The 22,598-nt window shown below is 38.8% G+C and overlaps 1 protein-coding gene across 2 annotated transcripts in view; it reads left to right on the forward strand.

Moving 5' to 3' along the window:
- Window positions 1-20,020, forward strand: part of SYNPO2 (synaptopodin 2) — a 172,375-nt gene extending 152,355 nt beyond the window's left edge. For both annotated transcript variants that reach the window (XM_025385069.1, XM_025385071.1), the window contains one exon: window positions 18,914-20,020. In XM_025385069.1, coding sequence (XP_025240854.1) covers window positions 18,914-19,447 — 534 coding nt within the window. In that variant the 3' untranslated portion in view covers window positions 19,448-20,020. The remainder of the gene's footprint in view (window positions 1-18,913) is intronic.
- Window positions 20,021-22,598: the final 2,578 nt, after the last annotated feature.

Genomic DNA, 22,598 nt, shown 5'->3' on the forward strand with positions numbered 1-22,598 from the left:
CTTAGAGTGTCACGGTGCCAATCCCAGTCAGGCTAGCAGTCAAGTGCATGAGGCAGCAAACCCTTCCCGCCTCAAAGATTCCTCAGTGGAAGATTTCTCAACAGTTATTTCTGTCAAAGGCTTCCCAGCAAGGACACTTTTAAACCTTACATTTTTTCCAGTCGTTTTTCTTTTCCTTTTATATATCATTGTTATTTTGAAAACATCTCCTGAGGAACTAGTGTAATAGATTCTAAACATGGGTTTTGAATAGTCCCAACACCAACTTCAAAAAAAGAAGATGTGAGCTTCTAGGTTAATTGTAAAAACTCATTAGATTTGCAGAGCTTTATTGCCTTAATTTAAAATCATAGAGCCACTAATAAGGTAACAATTATGAGGGCTTATGATATGCTGGGTACCATTCTAAGCACTTTTTTTTTGTCACCACAAAATGATGAAAGTATGATGTAGGTACTATTATCATCCCACTTTAAGATGAGGAAATTGAGGTAAAGAAAAGTTAAGGAACTTGTGTAACATGGTAGGGCTAAACCTCAGGACCCAACAGTCAAAATCCATGGCCGTCTTCTAACCGCAAGGCTATAATATCTCCCTTAATTGCAAGAAGACTCAGGTCACAGATAAAAGGAACTGCTCATCAGAAGTGATGAGTTTTACATGTCTCAGAGATAACTCCAAAGTTTACACTAAACCTTCTTTTTTTATTATTATTATTATTATTATTAATTTTTGAGACGGAGTCTCGCTCTGTCGCCCAGGCTGGAGTGCAGTGGCGGGATCTCAGCTCACTGCAAGCTCCGCCTCCCAGGTTTACGCCATTCTCCTGCCTCAGCCTCCCGAGTAGCTGGGACTACAGGCGCCCGCCACCTCGCCCGGCTAGTTTTTTTGTATTTTTTAGTAGAGATGGAGTTTCACCGTAGTAGCCAGGATAGTCTCCATCTCCTGACCTCGTGATCCACCCGTCTTGGCCTCCCAAAGTGCTGGGACCTTCTAAATCAAAGTAAGAAATACTGAAACATCTTAGAGTGTGGTAGCTCCAAGCGATAGACATTTTTAAACAGGGTACATGGGGAAAAGCTGTAGTTTTTATTTCCATCAGCCTATTTGCTTATTATAACTCAATAATGGCGAAGGGAAGCTCAACATTTTGCTGGTTTCCATTGAACAAATTCTCACAATGCACTAGACCAAATGCCTCAAACACCTACTGCTTCCAGCCAACCAGCATCATATATTACCAGAGTTATGGTAATTTATACCTGGCAAATAAAGGAAGAATAGAATAGTGATGAGAGAAACCCTCAAATTTCAGTAACAATAATGCAGAGATTAAGATTCCTTCCAATTTTTTAAATTAAAAAGAAGACATGTTTTTTTTTAATTTAGGAAAAGCAAAAAGTAATCATGTCTTAAATGAACTTCACATACTATTAGATGAGATAAGACGTGTAAACCTTGAGCCCACAAGAAATACATTTGTAGTGGTTAAGGGTGTGGGCTCTAGGGCCACACTGCCTGCCTGTGAGTCCCAGGCCTGCCTCCTGCTGGTTGGGAGACTTTAGATAAAGGATTCAGTCACCCTGTGCTTCAGTACCTCAGCAGTGAAATGGAAACAATAATAGGTGTACTTCACAAGTCATTATGAAGGTTAAATGAAACAAATGCATTATGTATATAAAGCAGTGCCTGACACAGAGAAAGTATTCAACACATGTTAGCTATTGTTATTATTCTAAGGGGCACTCAATAAACAATAGCTACTATTTCAAAAACTTCCAATGAGGAAAACACAATTAAACAAGTTCTTTTGTGTTCTCTGTTAATATGAATCCCACTTTGAGACCCACAACTAAAATAGAAAAGGTAGAAGTAGTGTCGCTATCAATCTCACACTGACACAAGAAATCTATTCCCAGGAGTTGTTAATTGAGAGATCTTTGTTTTTTCTCTTTTTTCTTCTTACTGAAGTTTATATGTTTACATTCCTCTGTATTCAGCTTGTTTGTCCATTTTTTCCTGCTTTGCATTCATCTATTGTGCTAGCATTCTTTTCGTGGTATACAAAGATGAGACCAGATTCAAAAAGACTGGTTCAATATTTTTATAAAATAAACTTAACATCATCTTTGAGCCTCTACTATAAAGACACTGTTTCAGTTCAAAGTACCAATATTAAATAGAATGAATGTAGTAGACTTAGCAATATGAAGAGAGCTCTTCTGGGGAAATGTATGTAAACCAAACATATTCTCTAAACAGGATAGCTGGTATCCTGAGTAACCTGGTAGCACAGTTGAAGCTTAAATAGGCCTATTACACTGAAAGTGGAGCAGTTGGCAACTCTATCCCTGAGACTACCCCACTTCAGACCTGCAACAGTTGGGCTGACCTAGGAGGGCGCAGCTCACAGCTGTCCTTATCCCTCCTTTCCACACTGTCCTAGGACAAAGGGTCAGCAACCTGGCCTTTTTAGAGTAATTGATCCTCTTGCCTGAGAAGCATGATCACTTTCCAAAAACAGAAAGAGTGAAACCTTGGCCTGAACAGAGCAAACTCCCAGCTCAGGGCAAGTGATGAAAAACAGTTCTAAGAAGCTGAGCCACTGACATAGGGAGGAACTTAATATTCCAGCTGCCTTTCAAACCCAGGGAATTTTTGTGGGTTTTCTGGTACTTCTAGAATCCTTCTGAGTCAGAAGCAGAAGTCAAGACTCATCTTGAAGATAAAAAATCAAAGCAAGCTGAGATTCTGAACATTGTATCTGAATCCAGAATAGCTTTTGTTTCAAAAACAATTAAATCGATTTAGTTTTACTCTCTTTTTGAGCCATTTAATTACATTTGAAAATAAAGCAAAACTAGATCTCTTTCTGCACTAAAAACCCGTTAGTTCTTTTTTCACCTAGCATATCTAACACTGATAAAGAAATGTTCACAAAACCATTTTCTAGAGCTAAGAATCTCTAAGGAATTGGTTGAACTAATATAAAGTACTAATTTAAGGTTTCATTCCAATCCTTCCACAATTAGATCTTCGGTCAGGAGTTTTGTTTTTGTTTTTGTTTTTTTAATTCACACTCATAGTCTGCTGGTTGTGGTTGGATGACTTATTACTGTTTATCAAGTGGTGCGGATCATAATTCTTCACGTAAGTCCAATATGGGCTAGATTTTGAATTCTACATTATGAAATACTCACTGAAATATCACAACTCATTGTGGGTGGTATTACTGAAATAAAGAGCAATGTTAAATATACTACTTAGAACTTTTAATTTTAGTTTTACATTGAATGGACTATTATGATTTCCTTTATATACAGCACTTTAGTATGAGCAAACTATTCCCTTCATGGTGTTGCAACATATAACTTTCCAATTTTTGCTCCTGGTGTAAAATTAAGATTTCCCCACCTTAGAGATAGCCCCACCTTAGAGATTCTGATTTACTAGGTCTGGGTGAGGCCTAGGAATTTGTTTTTGTAACATTCAACCTAGGTGATTCTAATGCTAATGGGCTGTGAACTACACTTTGAAAAACACTTTTCTAACATGCGAACCACTTAAGTCAACTTTATTCTTTAAAACCCAAAAATAGTTTTCCTGTTTATCCAGTCAGGGACAGCCAGACTTGTAAACTGCACCTGCTTCCACAGTCTTAGTGCCCTGTCTAAAAGGAACAGGCGCTGAAGCACTCATCCTGGGGATTTTATTTCAAACGTCCAGGAGATGGCAGCAAACCCTCCTTGCCTCTCAGCGTTCACAGGCAGCCATTCTAAAACTCATTGCATTGCAATTTGCTTTGAATATTCTTTAAAAAAAAAAAAAAAAAAAAAAAGACTAAAGGGGGTCTTGAGATGTGATTTTTATCTGACCCCCTGCCTCTAATCAAGAATGAGTATAAATATTTCTAGGAATAGAATAGAATGATACAATTTTATCATCTAGAAAAGAGATTGAATTTCCTTGGCTGTTTTTTCTTATCTCTGGGGAAAAGGATGGTATGACTTCCCTTGGCTGTTGGGCCCTAGACTCTGTTATCTCCAAATCCAAAATGTTCTTACTAATAACTAGCTTAAGTCTATCTGCCAGTAATCTAAACATTCTTATTTTGGGATCTAGGCTAAAAGAAAATTTCGAAGCACTTTGAATGCGTATTAGCTTTTTAAAATGAAAATAAATATGATTATAAAATTTTCAAAAGAAAAAGGAAGTTCATGCACTTTATGCCTCAAAGGGAAAGAGCCCAATATTTTTGTTTAACTTTAACATTAATCTTGGCAAATAGAGTAGTATGTCAACAAAATGCAAACTCAGTCAGAGGTTGCTTACATGTTACAAGAGTGTACAGAACAAAGAAACAGGCAGGCCCACTTGGTGACGGCTTTGATCCTAAGGAGCACATTGTTTTCAAAACTTTGAGGCACTAAAGTTTATTTCTAAAGCAAAAAAGATAGTGACGTGTTTGGAAGTTCTGTGATGTGAAATATATGTTTGTACATTTACCAGTGGGAGGAGAAAAGACTAATGGGAGAGCTGGATATTATAAATGATGGGTTAATGCTGGAGCCTAGGTCACTGCACAGGCTTGATGCCATGTGGTCAATGAATGACTAATCTGTTCATTGTAATTTTTTTATTGTTTGTTTGGTTGTTTGTTTTTTTTCTTTCTTTTTTTTTTTTTGTTTTGTTTTGTTTTTAGACAGAGTCTCACTCTGTCACCCAGGCTAGAGTGCAGTGACGTGATCTCGGCTTACTGCCAGGTTTTTTATTTTTTTAATGGATAATTGCTTAAGAATTTAGACATACATACTATTGAAGGATCTCTCTCTTCCTCTCTTTCTCTCAAATGTGTATTGATGAGGGCCTAGCCATTTTAGTATCTCCAGAAGTGACTTTTTATCTTAGGCTAAGATTATATATCCATAGCAGTTAAGAGGGTTGATGTAGTATTTGAGTTAATTCATAATATTTTTGTAAATTCATCAATGCATTTGTATGAATCAATACTAAAAGTGAAAATAATTATTTAACAATTGTAATAGTCAATAAATACCTAACATCCAATCAAAATGAAGGCAAACTTTGGGATGGGGAGAAGTCAGGAGAATACTAAAGAATGAGATCCTTTTAATAAATGTGTGGTCTACATAGCAAAATTTGCTGTAGTATTAACATGCAATGTTATCTCTAGACAAGTATGCGTTGCAGCTTCATGAATGCATTAAGAACGCTATGCCGGCCAGGCGTGGTCTTTCACGCCTATGATCCCAGCACTTTGGGAAGCCGAGGTGGGTGGATCACTTGAGGTCAGGAGTTTAAGACCAGTCTGGTCAACATGGCGAAACCGCACCTCTATTAAAAACACAAAAATTAGCTGGGCATGGTGGCACATGCCTGTAATCCCAGCTGCTCGGGAGGGTGAGGCAGGAGAATCGCTTGAACCCCGGGAGTGGAGGTTGCAGTGAGTCCATATCGCACTACTGCAGTCCAGCCTGGGCGACAGAGCCAGACTCCATCTCAAAAAAAAAAAAGAAAAGAAAAAAGCTATGCCAATAAAAACTAGCTGTAATAGCAGCTAAAGCCATGGGCAAAATTAAGTATTTGGTCTCTAATTTCAAATGTTTAATAAGTAGAGATGCGTTACAATACCTCCCGAGACATCCTTTCAACGATTAATGACAGACTACAAATATATCTGGAATTAGTGTTTTCAATGGAAGTAAATGCTGCTTATTCTGAAGAAATGTAACTGGGATACTTCCAATTAAAGATTTTTCCTGTTTCCCATTTGTATTTGAAAAGCACATGATCATGACCATCATTGTATATTTCGCTTTAACTCATGTTTCTCCTCCAGCAAAACAATCATACATTTGAAAATCCCACATAGTTTGTGGCATCTCCATGTCTCTAAAATGAAATGACATACATGAAATTATTGTGCAAATTCCCTCAAACAGGAAAGATATCATTAAATAAAACTTACCATTTGGACCAGAGATGTGATAAGGGAATTGAACATAATTTTTTTCTACTCTGTGCTTAAGAAAACAAGCTGTTGATGCCTTTCCTGATGAAGAGCTGGATTTATGATTCCTAATTTTATTTTTATTTATTTATTTTATTTTTAAGATGGAGTCTCACTCTGTCGCCCAGGCTGGAGTGCAGTGGCGTGATCTCGGCTCACTGCAACCAACCTCCGCCTCCCGGGTTCAAGTGATTATGATTCCTAATTTTAAACCTCACCCTGGGGTCATGTTTTTGACCAGGAAAACATAAATATGATAGGGAGTAAATCCTACATGTCTCAAAGAACAGTAGGTTAAACAGTTTCCCCAGGGCCCAGGATATTAATCAAAGGTTCCATTTAATAAGCTTAGAAACCTAATGGACAGAAAAACAGTTACAAAGGTCAAGTCAGTCACTTTCCTCATCCTGTATTCTCCACATCTTTGTGAAATTATGTCGTCACACACTGTATAGTTGCTGATGTGTCTTCGTCATTGCCATTAACTAGCTTTGAATTGTCAGAGATTTTTAATGTAATTAGAAGTTGGAACAGAGGATGCTTCTAAACACATCAGTGGAAAGTTTGGGGAATGTTATGGTGCAAAAGCCAAATCAAGGTTGTTACATGGTATGCACACATTTCTTAAGAGTCCTTGTTTTTAAAGTCATAACTGATAAAATTTTCCTCTAAAAAAGCAAAAGGCATTTTAGTTGGGAAATAATTTTTCTTAAGGGCTTTTAGCTCCACTTCAAATAGCAGTCACATAATTATAACTGAATACAATATAAAACATGTTTTTTATAGTGATAATCATGACTCTCATAATAAATTAAGTGCTTACCATGTGCCAGGTACCAACATTTTTCTCTACAAAAACTTCCCACATGCTGGGTGCAGTGGCTCACTGCAAGCAATTTGAGAGGCTGAGGTGAGAGGGTGTCTTGAGCCTGGGAGGTTAAGGCTGATGAGCTATGATAGCCCCACTGCTCTCTAGCCTGGGTGGTAGAGCAAGACCCTGTCTCAAAAAAAGCAAAAACCCTAAAAAACTCCCACAAGGTCAAAAGATTATTTATTTTAAACAAGATCAACATCCTTTGTTTATTGTGAAAATTACTTTTTTTCTCCATAGAAACTGATGAAATCTGAACTTTTTATATATATTATTCACTTTTTCTACCATGGGAATCTAAATGAATGACGTTTACTATTTAAATCTTTTGAGGAAAGAGAAAACTTCAGAAAATATTTTGAAATGTGTTTAACAGATTTATTTTTTACATTTGAACCAATTAAACTAGACTTTTATGAAAAGAAACTTAAATAAGGCTGTTCCCCAAGAATTATAAAAAATTAAAACAGCAATCCCAGCTACTTAAATAGAACACAGTCTATATTAATACAAGTATTTTCACAGGCTCTAACTTGTAGAGTGACATACTTGTTTTTTGAGAATAAAGAAAGGTAAGAGGGTAAAACTTGCTGGTATAGTAGTTTTTTCTGTAAACAGAGTTAACGCCTTAACATACATTACTTAAATAAAATTTTATTACCTATAGCTTTACTTCTGCAGCTTCCCTATACAAGCACATACTGGCTTGTATAGGGAAAATTACCTAATTTAGGGTAATATTAGGGTAAATTACCTAATTTATATGCCTCACTTTCCTTATTTTCAAAATGGAGGCTATAAGGTTGTTGAGAGGATTAACTGAGGTAACAAATACAGTGTTTAGAACTGTAGCTAGTACATAGTAAAAGTTTTATACATTTTAGTTATTATCATTGCTTCAAAGATGAAAGAGACAACAAAAGTATACGCACACATTCCTCCCTCATGTTGGTCTTCTCGACCTTAAACTGAGCATCGTTATTTTTATTCTTTTATAACAGAAGGTTTAAAAAAAATCAAGAAGTGTATATTTTGGCCCACTTAGACCTAGCAGGGAGATGAGGTCAGTGGCAATGTTTCTGGCCAGCCCAGCTGCCTGCGTTCTGATGACAGGAGGGCAGCAGGGGTTGGCACAGCAGCCTCGGAGGCGTGCACTGCTAATGCCACTTCAAAGGCAAGTCTCCCTCCTATTTTTATCCTGGGTCAGCAGCCTGCCTTTGCAGTTGCCTCTTGAACAAAAGGTCCTGCCAGGTCTCTGACACCTTTAGGGCCACACAGTCTCTTCCCACAATAACAAAAATAATCACCATTTGTTGGGCTACGTGGCATTCCATTTATAAACACAATCTTTACTCTGCCCATAATCTTGAAACTGTAGCCAGCAATACTCCCATCTTACAATTAAGGAAAGTAAGGCTGGGAGAAGTTGAATTGCATGGATAACAAGAGACAAAGGCAGAACTTTCAGGTCAGTGTGACGTCCAAGTTTGCATTCTTTCCAATATAAGATGCTGGCCTCCATTGTGATTTACAAGACTTACCCTTTCTCACAAAGAGATTTCCTTGAAGCAGGAAGTAAAACTTTTTATTTAAAAGTCTATTGTTTTGGAAGAGAAAATTTAATCTAAAAGTTAATCTAAGATGACTAGTCAGTAACAGAACCAAGATGATATGCTACATACAAGACCCTATCTCTTCTTTTGATGTCAGAGTATGTCCGTTGCATTCATGTAACTATTTATTTTATTTTATTTTATTTTATTTTATTTTATTTTATTTTATTTTATTTTATTTTTAGATGAAGTTTCACTCTTGGTGCCCAGGCTGGAGTGCAATGGCACAATCTCAGCTCACTGCAACCTCTGCCTCCCGGGTTCCAGCGATTCTCTTGCTTTAGCTTCTCAAGCAGCTGGGATTACAGGCATGAGCCACCATGCCCGACTAATTTTGTATTTTTAGCAGAGACGGGGTTTCACCATGTTGGCCAGGCTGGTCACAAACTCCTTACCTCAGATGATCCACCCACTCGGCCTCTCAAAGTGCTGGGATTACGGGCATGAGCCACTGCGCCTGGCCCATGAAACTATTTAAACGACGTGATTACCTGGCCCCTTTTCTATTCAAAAATATGTTTATTAGTCCTGATTCTCTGCCCTTCTTGGCAGGCAGAATAATACTGTGAACTTCTGCTGAAAGAAATAGAAACTCTCTTTCATTTTCTAGATAAGAGAGTCCTACAACAGAATTCCCAAAAACTCCAGTTGGTAGAAGTAAACTTAAAATCCACTTTAAGAAGGCAAGTGTTAGGGAATGAGGAAAAGACTATTTTATAGAGACTAAAACAAAATGACCTTAAAAGTGTTTTTATCCTCTGACTTCAAGCTTGGTTGTATCTAAATCATCTCAAGGGAGCATTTGTTTTACATTTAAAGACCTTTAGGTAAAGGGATTCTATATCTCTATGCAGAAATTTTTTCCAGTGTTGAACTGTTTCTACTGTCAAGAAAATTGTCACTGAGGGCTCATTAGAGCTAGGAGTGACTCTAAGAGATTAGTTAGTAGAGGCTGCCATTTCCTAACATCTCCTTGCAGTCTTATGATAAACGGTAAATCGACTTTCAGCTTACTCTTCTTCAACTCTAATTCCAATCTCCTTTATCTTTTTCTTCTTGGATCTTATTTATTTAATCTAGCAAATGTATTCCAGGTTCTCTTTAGGGTTCGTGCATAATTTTCTAAGACTTTTCTCAATTGTGAAATCAAAGCCGTTTGAAACTCTTAAACTTCCACTGACTGAATGCAAATCATTTATTTAAACGTTAAAAATCTTCCACTTGTTTAGAAAAATTGATTTGTTCATAAATATTGGCGAATCCTGTCTGTCTTGGTGAACGTGACTTGGGGTGCATATTGGTTTGCATATATTTAAGGTGGTGGGGATAGTTCTGTTTGTGTCCCTTGTCACGTGTAACTGATATGTGAGAGGGGCTGCATCTTGTGAACTGACCTAAAATTCTGGTGAAGATAACCAAATTTTCAGTTTATGACAGCCTGATGTAGAAATTATCATTCACTCATTCAACAAATACTTACGAAGCACCTACTATTCTGGTGCCAAGTACTGTTCTAGGGAAGCCTTAAGGAAACAAAAACCTTTAGCCTTAGATGGACCTTAATTTCTGGTGGAGAGAGAAAAATAAAATGATTAAGTAGAATATTTTTTACGTTAGATGAGTGTAAGTCTAAGAGAAGGATTAAAGCAGGGGAGAAAGGTAAGGAATTTTGAGAGAGGGAGGGAATTGCCAAGCTGAGTGATCATGTAATATTTGAGCAAGGCCTGAAGAAAACAAGATAGGAGTCATGCTGGTACCTGGGGAGAGCAAGTACAAAAATCCAGAGGATTGGCAAGTACAAAAATCCTGAGGCATGAGTGTACCTGGTGTGTTCAAGGTTCAAGGCCAGTGTGGCTGGAGCAAAGGGAAAGGAAGAGAACATGAAGAAGATGAAGTCAGATAATGCAAGGAGCCAGTTGGCAGATTTTGTGGGGTCTTGTAGGTCAATGAAAGGACTTTGGTGTTTCCTTTTTTGAAATGAAAAGCCATAGGAGGTTTTTAATCAGTGGACTGAATCACATAATCTGACTTGAGTTTTAGCTGGATTGTTTTGGCTAGCATATTAAGAATAAATTAAAGGAAGTGAGAATGCAACTAGGGAAATCAATTAGGAGACAGTAGCAATAATCCAGGTGAGACTTTTTGGTGGCTTAGTCCAGGATGCCACCAGTGAAAGTTGATAAGACTTGGTCGAATAGTGGATGTATTTTGAAGTCAGTGCTGACAGATCAGGTCTGGAGTGTGAGATGGAGAGCAGTCAACGTTGATTCCCAAAATTTCAACTTGAGCAAATGGAAAATTGGAGAATACCTCGTGCTTCCTGCATGGTTTCTTCTACTTGTGTGTTCCGTCTAGGACCTCTGCTTTTCAGAAATTCTAATCAATGATAAAAAAGGCAAAAGAAATACCTTTTATTTCTCTTTGCTTTTCTTGGACCTCCCAGAATCTGTGTATGATAAAGTATATGTTTGTGATGAATATTTACTGATCATGTGTTTAAGAAAGAAGAGAGTCAAAGGAATTGAAATCATATCAGTTGAAGCCCCTTTCTCTACAGTGCATGTGTAAGCAGGGTTTCAGCCAAGAGAATTTTATCGCTTTCAAGGTTTATGGTATAAAATAGTTTAAACTTTGAAACATACATCACATTTATCTTCTTTGGCTTCTAGGACTGTTTACATTGCTTTAAAATTCACTTCTTTGTGCTAAGTAAACCTCAGATCACACTTTTTTTTTACATGTCAAGTGTTCCCTGCCAGTTAAATTGGTTACTATACAGTTTAACAAGGACTCTAACTAAGCTGTTTTATTAACAAGCTATGTGGATAAATCAACATTTGATTGACATGAGAAGATGGTTTATGTTAAGCTGAGAAAGGCCCTCAGAACTTCTGAGCTTTTCTCCTGCATGCAGAGCCCCAGCTCTCTCACCTTCATGCAGCAGAAGTGCATTTAAATGCGATGCTCTGTATTCCCTACGGCCTGGTTACCTGCCTGTTCTTGTGACAAATGCCAAGACGCCAGTAGTCATTAATCCAAATTTAATCAAAATTTAAATGACCTTTTCCAAAATTTCTAAGATCTCACTCCATTCAGTTTGCATGGTTTTGAATCTTTTTTTAAAAAAAAGATATTCTCAGACTGGGCACAGTGACTCATACCTGTAATCCCAGCACTTTGGGAGGTCGAGGCGGGCAGATCACCTGAGATCAGGAGTTTGAGGCCAGCCTGGCTAACATGGCAAAATCCCATCTCTACTAAAAGTACAAAAATTAGCCGGGCGTAGTGGCGGGCGCCTGTAATCCCAGCTACTCAGGAGGCTGAGGCAGGAGAATCGCTTGAACCCGGGAGGCAGAGATTGCAGTGAGCCAAGATTGCCCCACTGAACTCCAGCCTGGGCAACAAGAGCAAGACTCTGTCTCAAAAAAAAAATATATATATATATATATATATATATATTCTCTCAAAACAATATCGTTGCAAGTATAGTCCAGTTAGATTTAGGAACTCTGGTATGAGACTGCCTGCCTGGGTTCAATTTTCCACTCCAACTCTTACTAGCTTTTGCTCTTGGGGAAATTACTACCTTCTTCAAGTCTCACTGTCCTCTGGAAAAATAGGGATAATAATAGTGTCTCTACTTCATGGGGTTGTGACAATTACATGAAACACTCCACATAAAGCAATTAGCCCCCACTGCCTGGCACACAGTAAGCAGTCTATTAATGTTGGCTATTTTTAAAGACAGAGGTAGAAAAATGCCTCCTTAGCGTTAAGCCCTTTTGTGGGACTTATAACACCCGGTGACTCATGAGTTCTGTGGGAGCCTTGCATGCATTATATTGGGCCAGCTAAAGATTGGTGTGTGCTCTCATGGGTTGAACAATTAAAGAACAGAATGCTCTAAATGCACACAGATTGAATGTTCCACATGCAGTATTAACTATACCATCTGCCAGATGACATGGTCCCTCAGTCATTTTGAATGATGTCTTCACTCAGCACATGGCCTTGTGTTTATGTACACACATCTACATAAGAAGATCAAGGTATTATACCTGCATTAGCCTTGCCCAACAAACTGGAGGAAGAAGGATGTGGAGAACTTGAGGGAATGAATGACATAGATATTATTTCTCCTTAGTTTGAAAAATAACAGATAGCAACAGGATAGTGAAGATACTCAGGAAAGGTGGAAGAAACTGGGAATGTGTGAAGGAATGGCTGCATAGAAGTAGAAGCAGATGTAATCCATATTAGCAGAATCACTGGGGTAAAGCCATGGGAAGCAATGTTTTATTCAATGTAATAAAGAAGTTCCCAAAATCTAGAGCCTAAGGATTGACCAAGATGCTCTGGAAACAAGTACCCCTCTTCTCTAGAGAAAGGCCTCAGTGAGGTATAAGGTTTCAACTTTATTTGAAGTTACTAGAGAAATTTCTTGGAACTGATTTGTAGAAAAAATATTTCCAATTTTAGCTTACATTTTACTTTAAAAAGAAAAATAAGAGAGAGGGAGCTTTGTACTGTATTGAAAATGAGATGACAGGATATTGAAGTTTTACCCAAGGCCCCCAGATAGAAGAGATGCTGCCCACCGAAGTGACATTCCAGATTCAAATACAGACTTTACGAAGAAAATAGTAGCAAATGACTTCCACAATTCTTGAACCCTTCAGCCAGGTCCGAGTGATTAAAAGGGGTTTGATTATGGCAAGGAGAGAGGATTCTGTGAGAAGGAATTCCAGAGTGCTGAAGATGTGTGTGTTTGGAGTAGGTGGCGTGGAGGGGGTTTCACCTTTTTACCTCAAGCTGTGTGCGAGAAGAGTTTCAAAGTGTCTTCCTAGAGAACTTCATGGGAGATACTTGCATGAGGATGGGTAGGAGGTCAGAGTGGGGTCTGAGTGCCACTCAGGAAATTTGGAGGGCAAGGGACAGGCCGAGAAACTGTTCTGGCAAAGAAGCAGGAAATTTTCTTCTACATCCCCACAGGCAAATGATGTGAGTAGCTACGCACTGTAGGTAGACAGCTGCCTAAGGGAGCACACAGGATGAGTGCAAAGTCACCCCCTAGAAGAGAGAAGAATTAGCATGAATCAAGGACTGGAGGTAAGATGTCCCCAGTGATGGGAATCTTTCAATCTCCCATAAGAGTAAGAGGCCAGAATATCATGTTGCCAAATCAAGTAAAAATTTCCTTCTGCTCTTTTCTTTCTACTCTTTTTTTCCTCCAATCTCAGGGGACCAGAAGGCAGAGTTAGCGACCTGAGAGAAGAAGCGGAAGTAGAGTGAAGAAGTCAATCAAACTCCTCCCCTGAAGGAAGGCAGGCTTTCTGAAGTGGGCCCCAGCTGGGGAAGGGGAGGAGATTTAACTTTAATAAAGTTGAAATTGGAGTTTGTTATTTCAGGAGATGGAATCTTCTATTTCAAAATAAAACTGGTTTGAGTAACTTAAGGCAACCTTTGAACTATTCCCAAAAGTAAGCAAAATGCCCCAGGATCTGCTAAGTTTTCTTCCAGTGGCAGCAGAAAACCTTTTTTATTAATAAAGTTTAAAAGGTAGTGGGAGACAAAAAGAAAGAAGCATTTGATGACACATCATGGGTAAAGCTAATTTAACATCTTGGTTACAGTTAAGTGCTCTCATACAAAAAAAAATTAAATTCCCTTGATAATGGTACAACCCATGCTTGAAAGGACAACCCAGGACCTAATCCATGCTATGCTAGGATTCCAGCTTCAGACATTCAAATTCCAAAACAAAAGAAACACCTCTGCTACTTTTAGGTTCCTTTGGTCATTTCTGGCTCAGGGTGTATCACATGGCTTCATTCAGCAAGCCAAGCAGAGAACAGCCTGAGCCTTGGAACTGTGATGGACAGAGGCAAACAGCACCAAAAAAACACTGTGAAAATTGCTTTGGGGAAATACATTAAAATTAGAAGTATGGGTGTAGGTGGATGCTAGAGGCTTGCAATATTTTGGGCACAAACAGAAACTACATTGTACCTATGGAATGATTTATTTATATCCCAGTTGGATCTCTAACCTAAAATGGTCTATCATTTTATTCTCTATTACTAGCACATGAAAGAATGTGGAGGCATGTTCGTCAGTCTGGGGAAATGCAGAAGAGCAATGGTCATTTTGCTTATTGAGCTGATCACTCCTCTTTCCTCACAACCGACCCTGCTCTTACATTTGTCATATGCATGTTTGGCATGAGATTTTTGCTTTCAGCTTCAATCCTAGGTTTTAATTTCCTTTCAGAAAGCCTTGGCTTACTCTTTCCATCCCATATTTCAATATTTTAGTTTTCTCCCTGCACATTCATCTCTTTGTTAATAGGATATCACTGAACGATATTTTGAACTTTCTAAATTCTGTCAAATTTCAATTCTCCTGGATATTTTCAAACTCAGTGCATGAGTGAAACACCAAAAAATAATTCCTCTCTTTCATACAATGTTTTGGATGTCTTATCACTGCCATGTATGCTTTCACATAGTACTTAATACTCCCAAGTATATTGATAATTATTTCTTTTTCCAGTTATTAGTCAGTGAATCAAACACCTGTATAGATGTTCAGGGGCCTCACTGAGATTTCTGTAAAGTCTTAGCTCCCTTTATCTATTGCCATCCTCTCAGCCTTCTATCTTTTAAAATACCTAAATAACTAACTAAAGCAGTCCCTCAAGGTATACATCTAATTGATGCAGGATTTTTTTTAACCTCTTTGCCAGACTTGCAACAGGGGTGCCCTGTTTACTCAGCCCACTGCGCTCAACCCCTTGAGGGAGGGAGCACATGAGTGAGTGAGTGTGGGATCTGGCTGGCCACTCTGGGCACTGACAGGAGCAAACTTCATTTGGGGCCCATGGCGGTGCCCAGGTTGGGGTGCCTGCAACCTCAAAGCCCCAGAGGGAGCGTTACAGTGCTCTCTTAGTTCTGCTGTCCACAGACGGTGGTTAGCAGCTCAGCTGGGCTCTTGCCTCATTGTGTGGGGTGGCTGCCCTTCATCAATGAGGGCAAAGGGCTGGTGTGATGGCCTTTCTGGGTATCTGCACTCGGTGAGTTCCAAGCTCTTGGCCAGCGTCCAAGAAGAATGAGGTCACACAGACAATTGAAGGGCAGAGAATTTTATTAAGTTATGAAAATGGCTCTCAGTGGAGAGAGGAGCTGGAGAGGGAAGGGGATGGGCAGGTTGTCTTCCCCTGAAGTCAGGTCATCTCTTCTGTAGTCTGGCCATCTCCCTCAAAGTTCAGCCATCTCTCTCTTCTAGTGACTGAGTCTGGGGCCTTTACAGGCACAGGATGTGGGTGGAGTGGGCCATAGGTAGTTTTGGAAAACATTCGACTGGTAAAAAGCCACTATTCAGCTGGGCATGGTGGCTCATGCCTGTAATCCCAGCACACTGGGAGGGTGAGGTAGGTGGATCAACAAGGTCAGGAGATCGAGACCATCCTGGCTCAATGGTGAAACCCTGTCTCTACTAAAAATAAAAAAAAAATAGCCAGGTGTGGTGGCGGGCACCTGTAGTCCCAGCTACTTGGGAGGCTGAGGCAGGAGAATGGCGTGAGCCCAGGAGGTGGAGCTTGCAGTGAGCCGAGATCACGTCACTGCACTCCAACCTGGGGGACAGAGCGAGACTCCGTCTCAAAAAAAAAAAAAAAAAAAAAAAAGACACTATTCACAAAGAACCAATCAGGAGAGAATGGGCAAACAGGAATAGAAGTTCTCACTTTGGGCTGTGAGTTTCAGACTATTTTGGCTTGAAGGTGGGGTTTCACCAGGGACCCACCTCTGTCTTCCTGGAATTTCTCTGCTGCCTGCCTCTACCATAATCAAAGACCACACAAAGCAAAATCATGGGACTCTGAAAACTCTCCCGGGGACGCTGTAGACCAGTGTTGTTCTAACTCTTCCACAGAAAGGACAAAAGTGAGATATAGACACACACCACAGGAAAGAGCTACATTTCCCTTCATCACAGTGAGACTTACCACTTCTCACAGTTTAGAAAACTTCCTATTTTTTCCTGTCAAGATAGTTAAAGAGTCTCTTCTCTATCTTCTCTAATCTTTTATTTGTTTGTTTGTTTGTTTATTTATTTATTTATTTATTATTTATTTTGAGACAGAATCTTGCTCTGTCACCCAGGCTGGAGTGCAGTGACTTGATCTCGGCTCACTGCAACTTCTGCCTCCTGGGTTCAAGTGATTCTTGTGCCTCAGTCTCCCCAGTAGCTGGGATTACAGACCTATGTCATCACACTTTGGAGAATTCTTTTGTATTTTTAGTAGAGATGGGGTTTCACCATGTTGGCTAGGCTGGTCTTAAACTCCTGATCTCAAGTGATCCATCTACCTTAGCCTCCCCAAGTGTTGGGATTACAGGCATGAGCCACTGCACTGGCCCAAACTGGTCTTCTGTAATTGATTTAATTCAGCTACTGTGGGGCTAAAACTAGTACTGGATTGTGTGCTTATTGAGAGCAAGGACTTTATCATCTTTAAGTCTTCAGCTTATAAAAGAGTACCTGGAAATATTAGGTGTGCAATATGTTAATTTATATTAAATGAGTTTATGAAATGAACACATACATAATGTGAAATAGAAACTAAGACCTTGAAGGTGACTAAAAGTCAGGATTCCCCACACCTCACCCAAATGTATAGTAAAGAGAATTATGAGTGGTTCTGAATTAAGACAGGATTAGTGAAAGCAAGTTTTTGCTAAGATTCAACCGTTGTAAGTAAAATTTAAGTGATTAAAAAGAGAGAATCAAGATTCATTATATTGACCCCCTTATTCTTCAGATAGAAACCAAGAATGAACCATCTGCCTTCTTTGTGTGCCTAATAAAAAAAACAAAAACGAAACATTTGAATCTGAGATATTTTGCCTAAATCCAGGTATTGATATTCACTTTAAAGTTAAGAACTTGATTAACAGAAAAGCTGTTGAAACTGCTTATAAAATGAGAGCAATTTTTAAGCATAGTAATGTTTTTTGTTAGGAAACAGGATGTTTTGATCCTTTCAAAGTTGATACTCCTGTCCCCTAGGTGTACCCTTTCTGCGGTTTTGCCAAGAGCTTATCTCAGGTAGTCTCACGCATATTGGAATGTGTGAAGATGTAATGTAGATAGCCAGCCATCAGCATTCCTAGAAATGCAGAGGCATAAAAGGAGAGAATGAGAACACAAGAGCTTTCATTAAATTATATTGCTGTAGCTGGGCACCGGGGCTCATGTCTGTAAGCCCAACAACTTGGGAGGCTGAGGTAGGAGGATGGCTTGAGGCCAGGAGTCTAATACCACCAGCCTGGGCAACAGGGAGATCCTGTCTCTAAAAAAGATTTTTAAAAATTTAGCCAGGCATAGTGGTGTGCACCTGTAGTCCCAATTACTTGGGAGGCTGAGGCAGGAGGATTTCTTGAGCCCAGGAGTTTCAGACTGCAGTGAGCCATGATCATGCCCTACACTCCAGCCTGGGCAACAGAGTGAAATCCCCGCTCTAAATAATAATAATAATAATAATCAATAATATCTCTGTGTTGTTAGTCAAGCAGAATATTTAGTATACACAGAGGAATGTTGCAGGGATACAAACTCTCCAAGAACTAGGAATGTAATACACATGAACGGAAGCAAAATGCAAATTAAACAAGAGGCAGGAGTAATTCCCTCAGAGACAAAGGCAATACACTCCACTTAGGAAATAAAAATCCATGTGATCTTCACCATATAAATAGATTTTGAGAGGAAAAGGGCCAACCATTTAATACCAGTAATGTTAACTACATCTACAGAGCTCTTGTTTGTTTTTGCTATATTCATTCACTAGACCAAAATTAGATAACGGATTAAAAGTCACTTGGGAAGAGTAAAAAACTCGGTAATTTACAGCTTGTTTCTGAGGTTATCAATAAGTTTTGTTTATTTTGTACCAGGAAAGCAGGATAGGAATGAGGTTGGGATGTGAGTGCACATATGCCTATGTACAGGGCAGAGAGAAGGAAAGGTGTTTCCTAGTGATGACAAAGCCCCTGCCCTGCCCTGCCCCTAGTGACTATGCCTAAGAAAGATGACAGCAATTGGGGCTATGCGTTCACAGATGGGGAGCAACTAGGAGGGCCAAGTGCAAAAGGTGGGGTCAAGTGGCAGCCCACTATTCGCCCTTGGCCCACTTTTGCAAAGGTGGGGACAGGCAGGACAGGCAGCCTGTCCTGGCTTTAAGACTAAGCATTGTAGGGGGTTAATTATTATTATTATTATTATTATTATTATTATTATTATTTTGCAGTGCTTGGTAATGATGCTAGGAATACTTTGGAGTAACAATCAGCACAAACCAAAATGAATTAGATATATTAATATTTTCATTGTTTTTAGGAGAGTGGGCGCTCCCTTTCTCTTCCCGGAAGATCAGTCCCACCCACCATTTCTGCATCTCCTTGGGTATACCAGCCTACTTATAGTTACTCTAGCAAACCAACTGATGGACTAGAGAAAGCAAACAAGAGACCAACTCCTTGGGAAGCAGCAGCAAAATCTCCTCTCGGTCTAGTGGATGATGCTTTCAGACCCAGAAACATCCAGGAATCCATTGTGGCAAATGTGATCTCAGCAGCTCGGAGGAAGGTGCTTCCAGGGCCTCCAGAGGATTGGAATGAAAGATTGTCCTATATTCCTCAAAGCCAGAAGGCCTATATGGGCTCATGTGGAAGGCAAGAGTATAATGTCACAGCCAATAATAATATGTCCACCAACTCCCAATATGGTTCACAGTTGCCATATGCATATTATAGGCAGGCTTCAAGAAATGATTCCACAATCATGTCCATGGAAACCAGGTCTGATTACTGTCTTCCAGTAGCTGATTACAACTACAACCCACATCCAAGGGGATGGAGACACCAAACCTGAAAGTTAGACCAATGGATCATGTGCCAACTGTGGTTTTTTAAAAAATGCTCCTTTGTAGGGTTTTTAACTTTTCTAATAGATTTAATTTCACTTTTGGTCTTGGCTTGTTCTCATAAGTCATTTATCTAAGTTTGTGTTTCTATGTGTGTGTATACACACACATACACACACACACACACACACAAGTAAGTGTGAATACTTCCTTGTCAGCTGATGCATAGAGGATTCCTTTGAAGAAAATTTCACTATCTGCATTGATGTACCAGCACTTATATGCAATTCATAATTTTGATTCCATTTGTAGGTATTCTGTGCAACTAAACTCTACTCAATTAAAGTAAAACTAACTATTTCTTCATTGCACCTTAGTCCAGGAAGAAATTAATGGAATAAGGTGTGCTAATTATCACTACCTATAACAGCAAGGAATATAACATTGCAGAAATTTCTCATAGGGGCATGCCAGTGAGCAATTATTTATTTATTATTTTATTTTTTAATTTTTTAATTTTTTTGAGACAGTGTTGCTCTGTCACCCAGGCTGGAGTGCAGTTGCGCGATCTCAGCTCACTGCAAGCTCTGCCTCCCGGGTTCATGCCATTCTCCTGCCTCAGCCTCCCGAGTAGCTGGGACTACAGGCACCCACCACCATGCCCCGATAATTTTTGTATTTTTAATAGAGATGGAGTTTCACCATCTTGGCCAGGCTGGTCTTGAACTCCTGACCTTGTGATCCAGCTGCCTCAGCCTCCCAAAGTGTTGGGATTACAGGCGTGAGCCACCGTGACTGGCACCAGTGAGCAATTGTTTTATAAAAATATTTTCCTTGGTGTTAAGTATTTCTCTGCAAATTTTTTTTTTTTTTTTTTTTTTTTAGACGGAGCCTTGCTCTGTCCTGCCCAGGCTGGAGTGCAATGGTACGATCTTGGCTCACTGCAACCTGTGCCTCCTGGGTTCAAGCAATTCTCCTGCCTCAGCCTCCTGAGTAGCTGGGATTACAGGCACGCACCACGACACCCGGCTAATTTTTGTATTTTTAGCAGAGATGAAGTTTCACCATGTTAGTCAGACTGGTCTCAAATTCCTGGCCTCGTGATCTGCCCGCTTCAGCCTCCCAAAGTTCTGGGTTTAAAGGCGTGAGCCACCACACCTGGCCTTTCTGCAACATTCTTTAAAAAATCTAATAAATTTTCAATTTTAAAAAAAGAATTAAAATGTGGGAGTTCTCAGAAAGAAATAAACACATAACAATAAGATTATTATACATTTTAGAAGGGCTTTTGAGGAATGTTGTGATGTGTGGAGAATAGAAAGATTTAGATATATGCCTCTGTGAGGAATAGACTCTGGGTTCAGGTGTCCCCATTTGTCAAATGAGAAGATTGGATTATCTAATCTTTTAGATCTTTAACAACTCTGATATTCTGAGATTCTCTCATTTGTAGAATGCCCTCTGATGCATTGTTTATTTTTATTGCTCATTATATAAATATCAGATTATGTTTAGAAGTGGATTAGGTAATTAGTTTCACTACATGTATCATTAAATGTCCTAAAAGGATTTGTTAGGCGGCAGGCTTTGTGTTACGTGTTACATGGAGTGAGGTTAGATGTGAAGATTTAAAACGATTAATGGATTTAAGGAAGTGGTACATAAATATGTCTGTTATTATGCAATTGTAGGTCATGATCATTTATTCAGTTATAGAAAACATGCCACAGAAGCTGATGTAACAATTGGTGCTTCTTTAGAAAGTTGTCATTAGGATGTTCAGAGGAAGTTAAGCAGCTGCTTCATCAATCCCATGACACTTGCCTTGTTAGCATGCCCATCAAATAATCAGATCAAACACCTGCTCCTTATTGCCATGCCCACGAAGTGTTAAATAAATTAAAAAAAAAAAAAAAACCAAAGTATTTGACATCTTAAGCAAATATCCAGAATATTTTTAAGTAAAAAACCATCTTGAGGATTCAAAATTTCCTTACCTTTTTAACGGTGATAATTTTGCTTTGTGTTACTTTTTAGCTCTTGAATGTATCACTATGATGGTCTCTTATAATATTTCACAGAATAAAAATTAAAAATAATGCCAGGGTGCAAGTGACCGAGGCCTTATCTTGAAGGTTAAAAAAAAAAAGTGAAGAAATTACAGTAAGTTCTATTAGTGATGATAGAACCAGATATAAAATTGTTCAGTGATGGAGAAAAGAAATGATAAATACTTTTCAAGGTTATATTGTTAAATTATGTTAAATTATCAAGGTGTAAGGTGTAATTACTGACTCCCAAGAGTTTTTATAGAATCCTAAAAAATAATGCCTGATGTACAGATTACTTAGCAAATTCTCAGAAATCCCCCACATAAAAGCCTTACTTGGTTCAAAATTTACTATAGTGGTTTAATCATTTTAGATTTGAATGTTTTAAGATAGGAGAGACTCAGCAGAAAATACTTTGCTTGCCAGGGTTGTGTTCTACTTCATTGCTTTCTTTTATAAGTGCTAGGAGTTATTTACATCAGTTGACATAGATATTATTCACTAAAATTTTCAACAGACTCAAAATAGAGATGTTTTAAACTTACATATTAGTATAAAACAGACTTCTCTCTCATTGCATGTACTAGATCAATATTATCTGTATTAAGCTATCTGAATTTATTTTAGACATTAAGAAAAAGTACACGGTGGGAAAGTTGCACATTTCTCACTCACAAGGAGAAAAACATTCTATATTTGTAGCAGAAATCAGTGATTTGAAAAGTCATACTTTACAGATACGAACCTGAAAAGTCAAAGTGCCATTGTTAAATCATCCTAAAGTGTACTGTGGATATTCTTCTCCAGTATACTTGAAAATGAATAAAATTAGATTGCTCACATTGAAGCTCATGGTTGAGACAGGACACCTGCCACAGTGAAGTTTGATTCCTATGGGTGAGAAGATGTAGATGACTATTGTTCTCACAAAAGTAAAGTGAGTTAGTCCTATCTTCTAAATAATAGCATGTGTAGAGAAGAGCTGTTGCTTTGAAAATACATACCACATTTGTTATAAAACATTTGTTTGTTAGTAGCAATCAGATAGGTAGAAAGAGTTTGAGTTATACTGTGGATTAAAAAGCCTTCCCTAAAAGGCAAGTATGCC

The sequence above is a fragment of the Theropithecus gelada genome, chromosome 5, assembly GCF_003255815.1.
Source record: "Theropithecus gelada isolate Dixy chromosome 5, Tgel_1.0, whole genome shotgun sequence".
In the NCBI taxonomy this organism is placed as follows: Eukaryota; Metazoa; Chordata; class Mammalia; order Primates; family Cercopithecidae; genus Theropithecus; species Theropithecus gelada.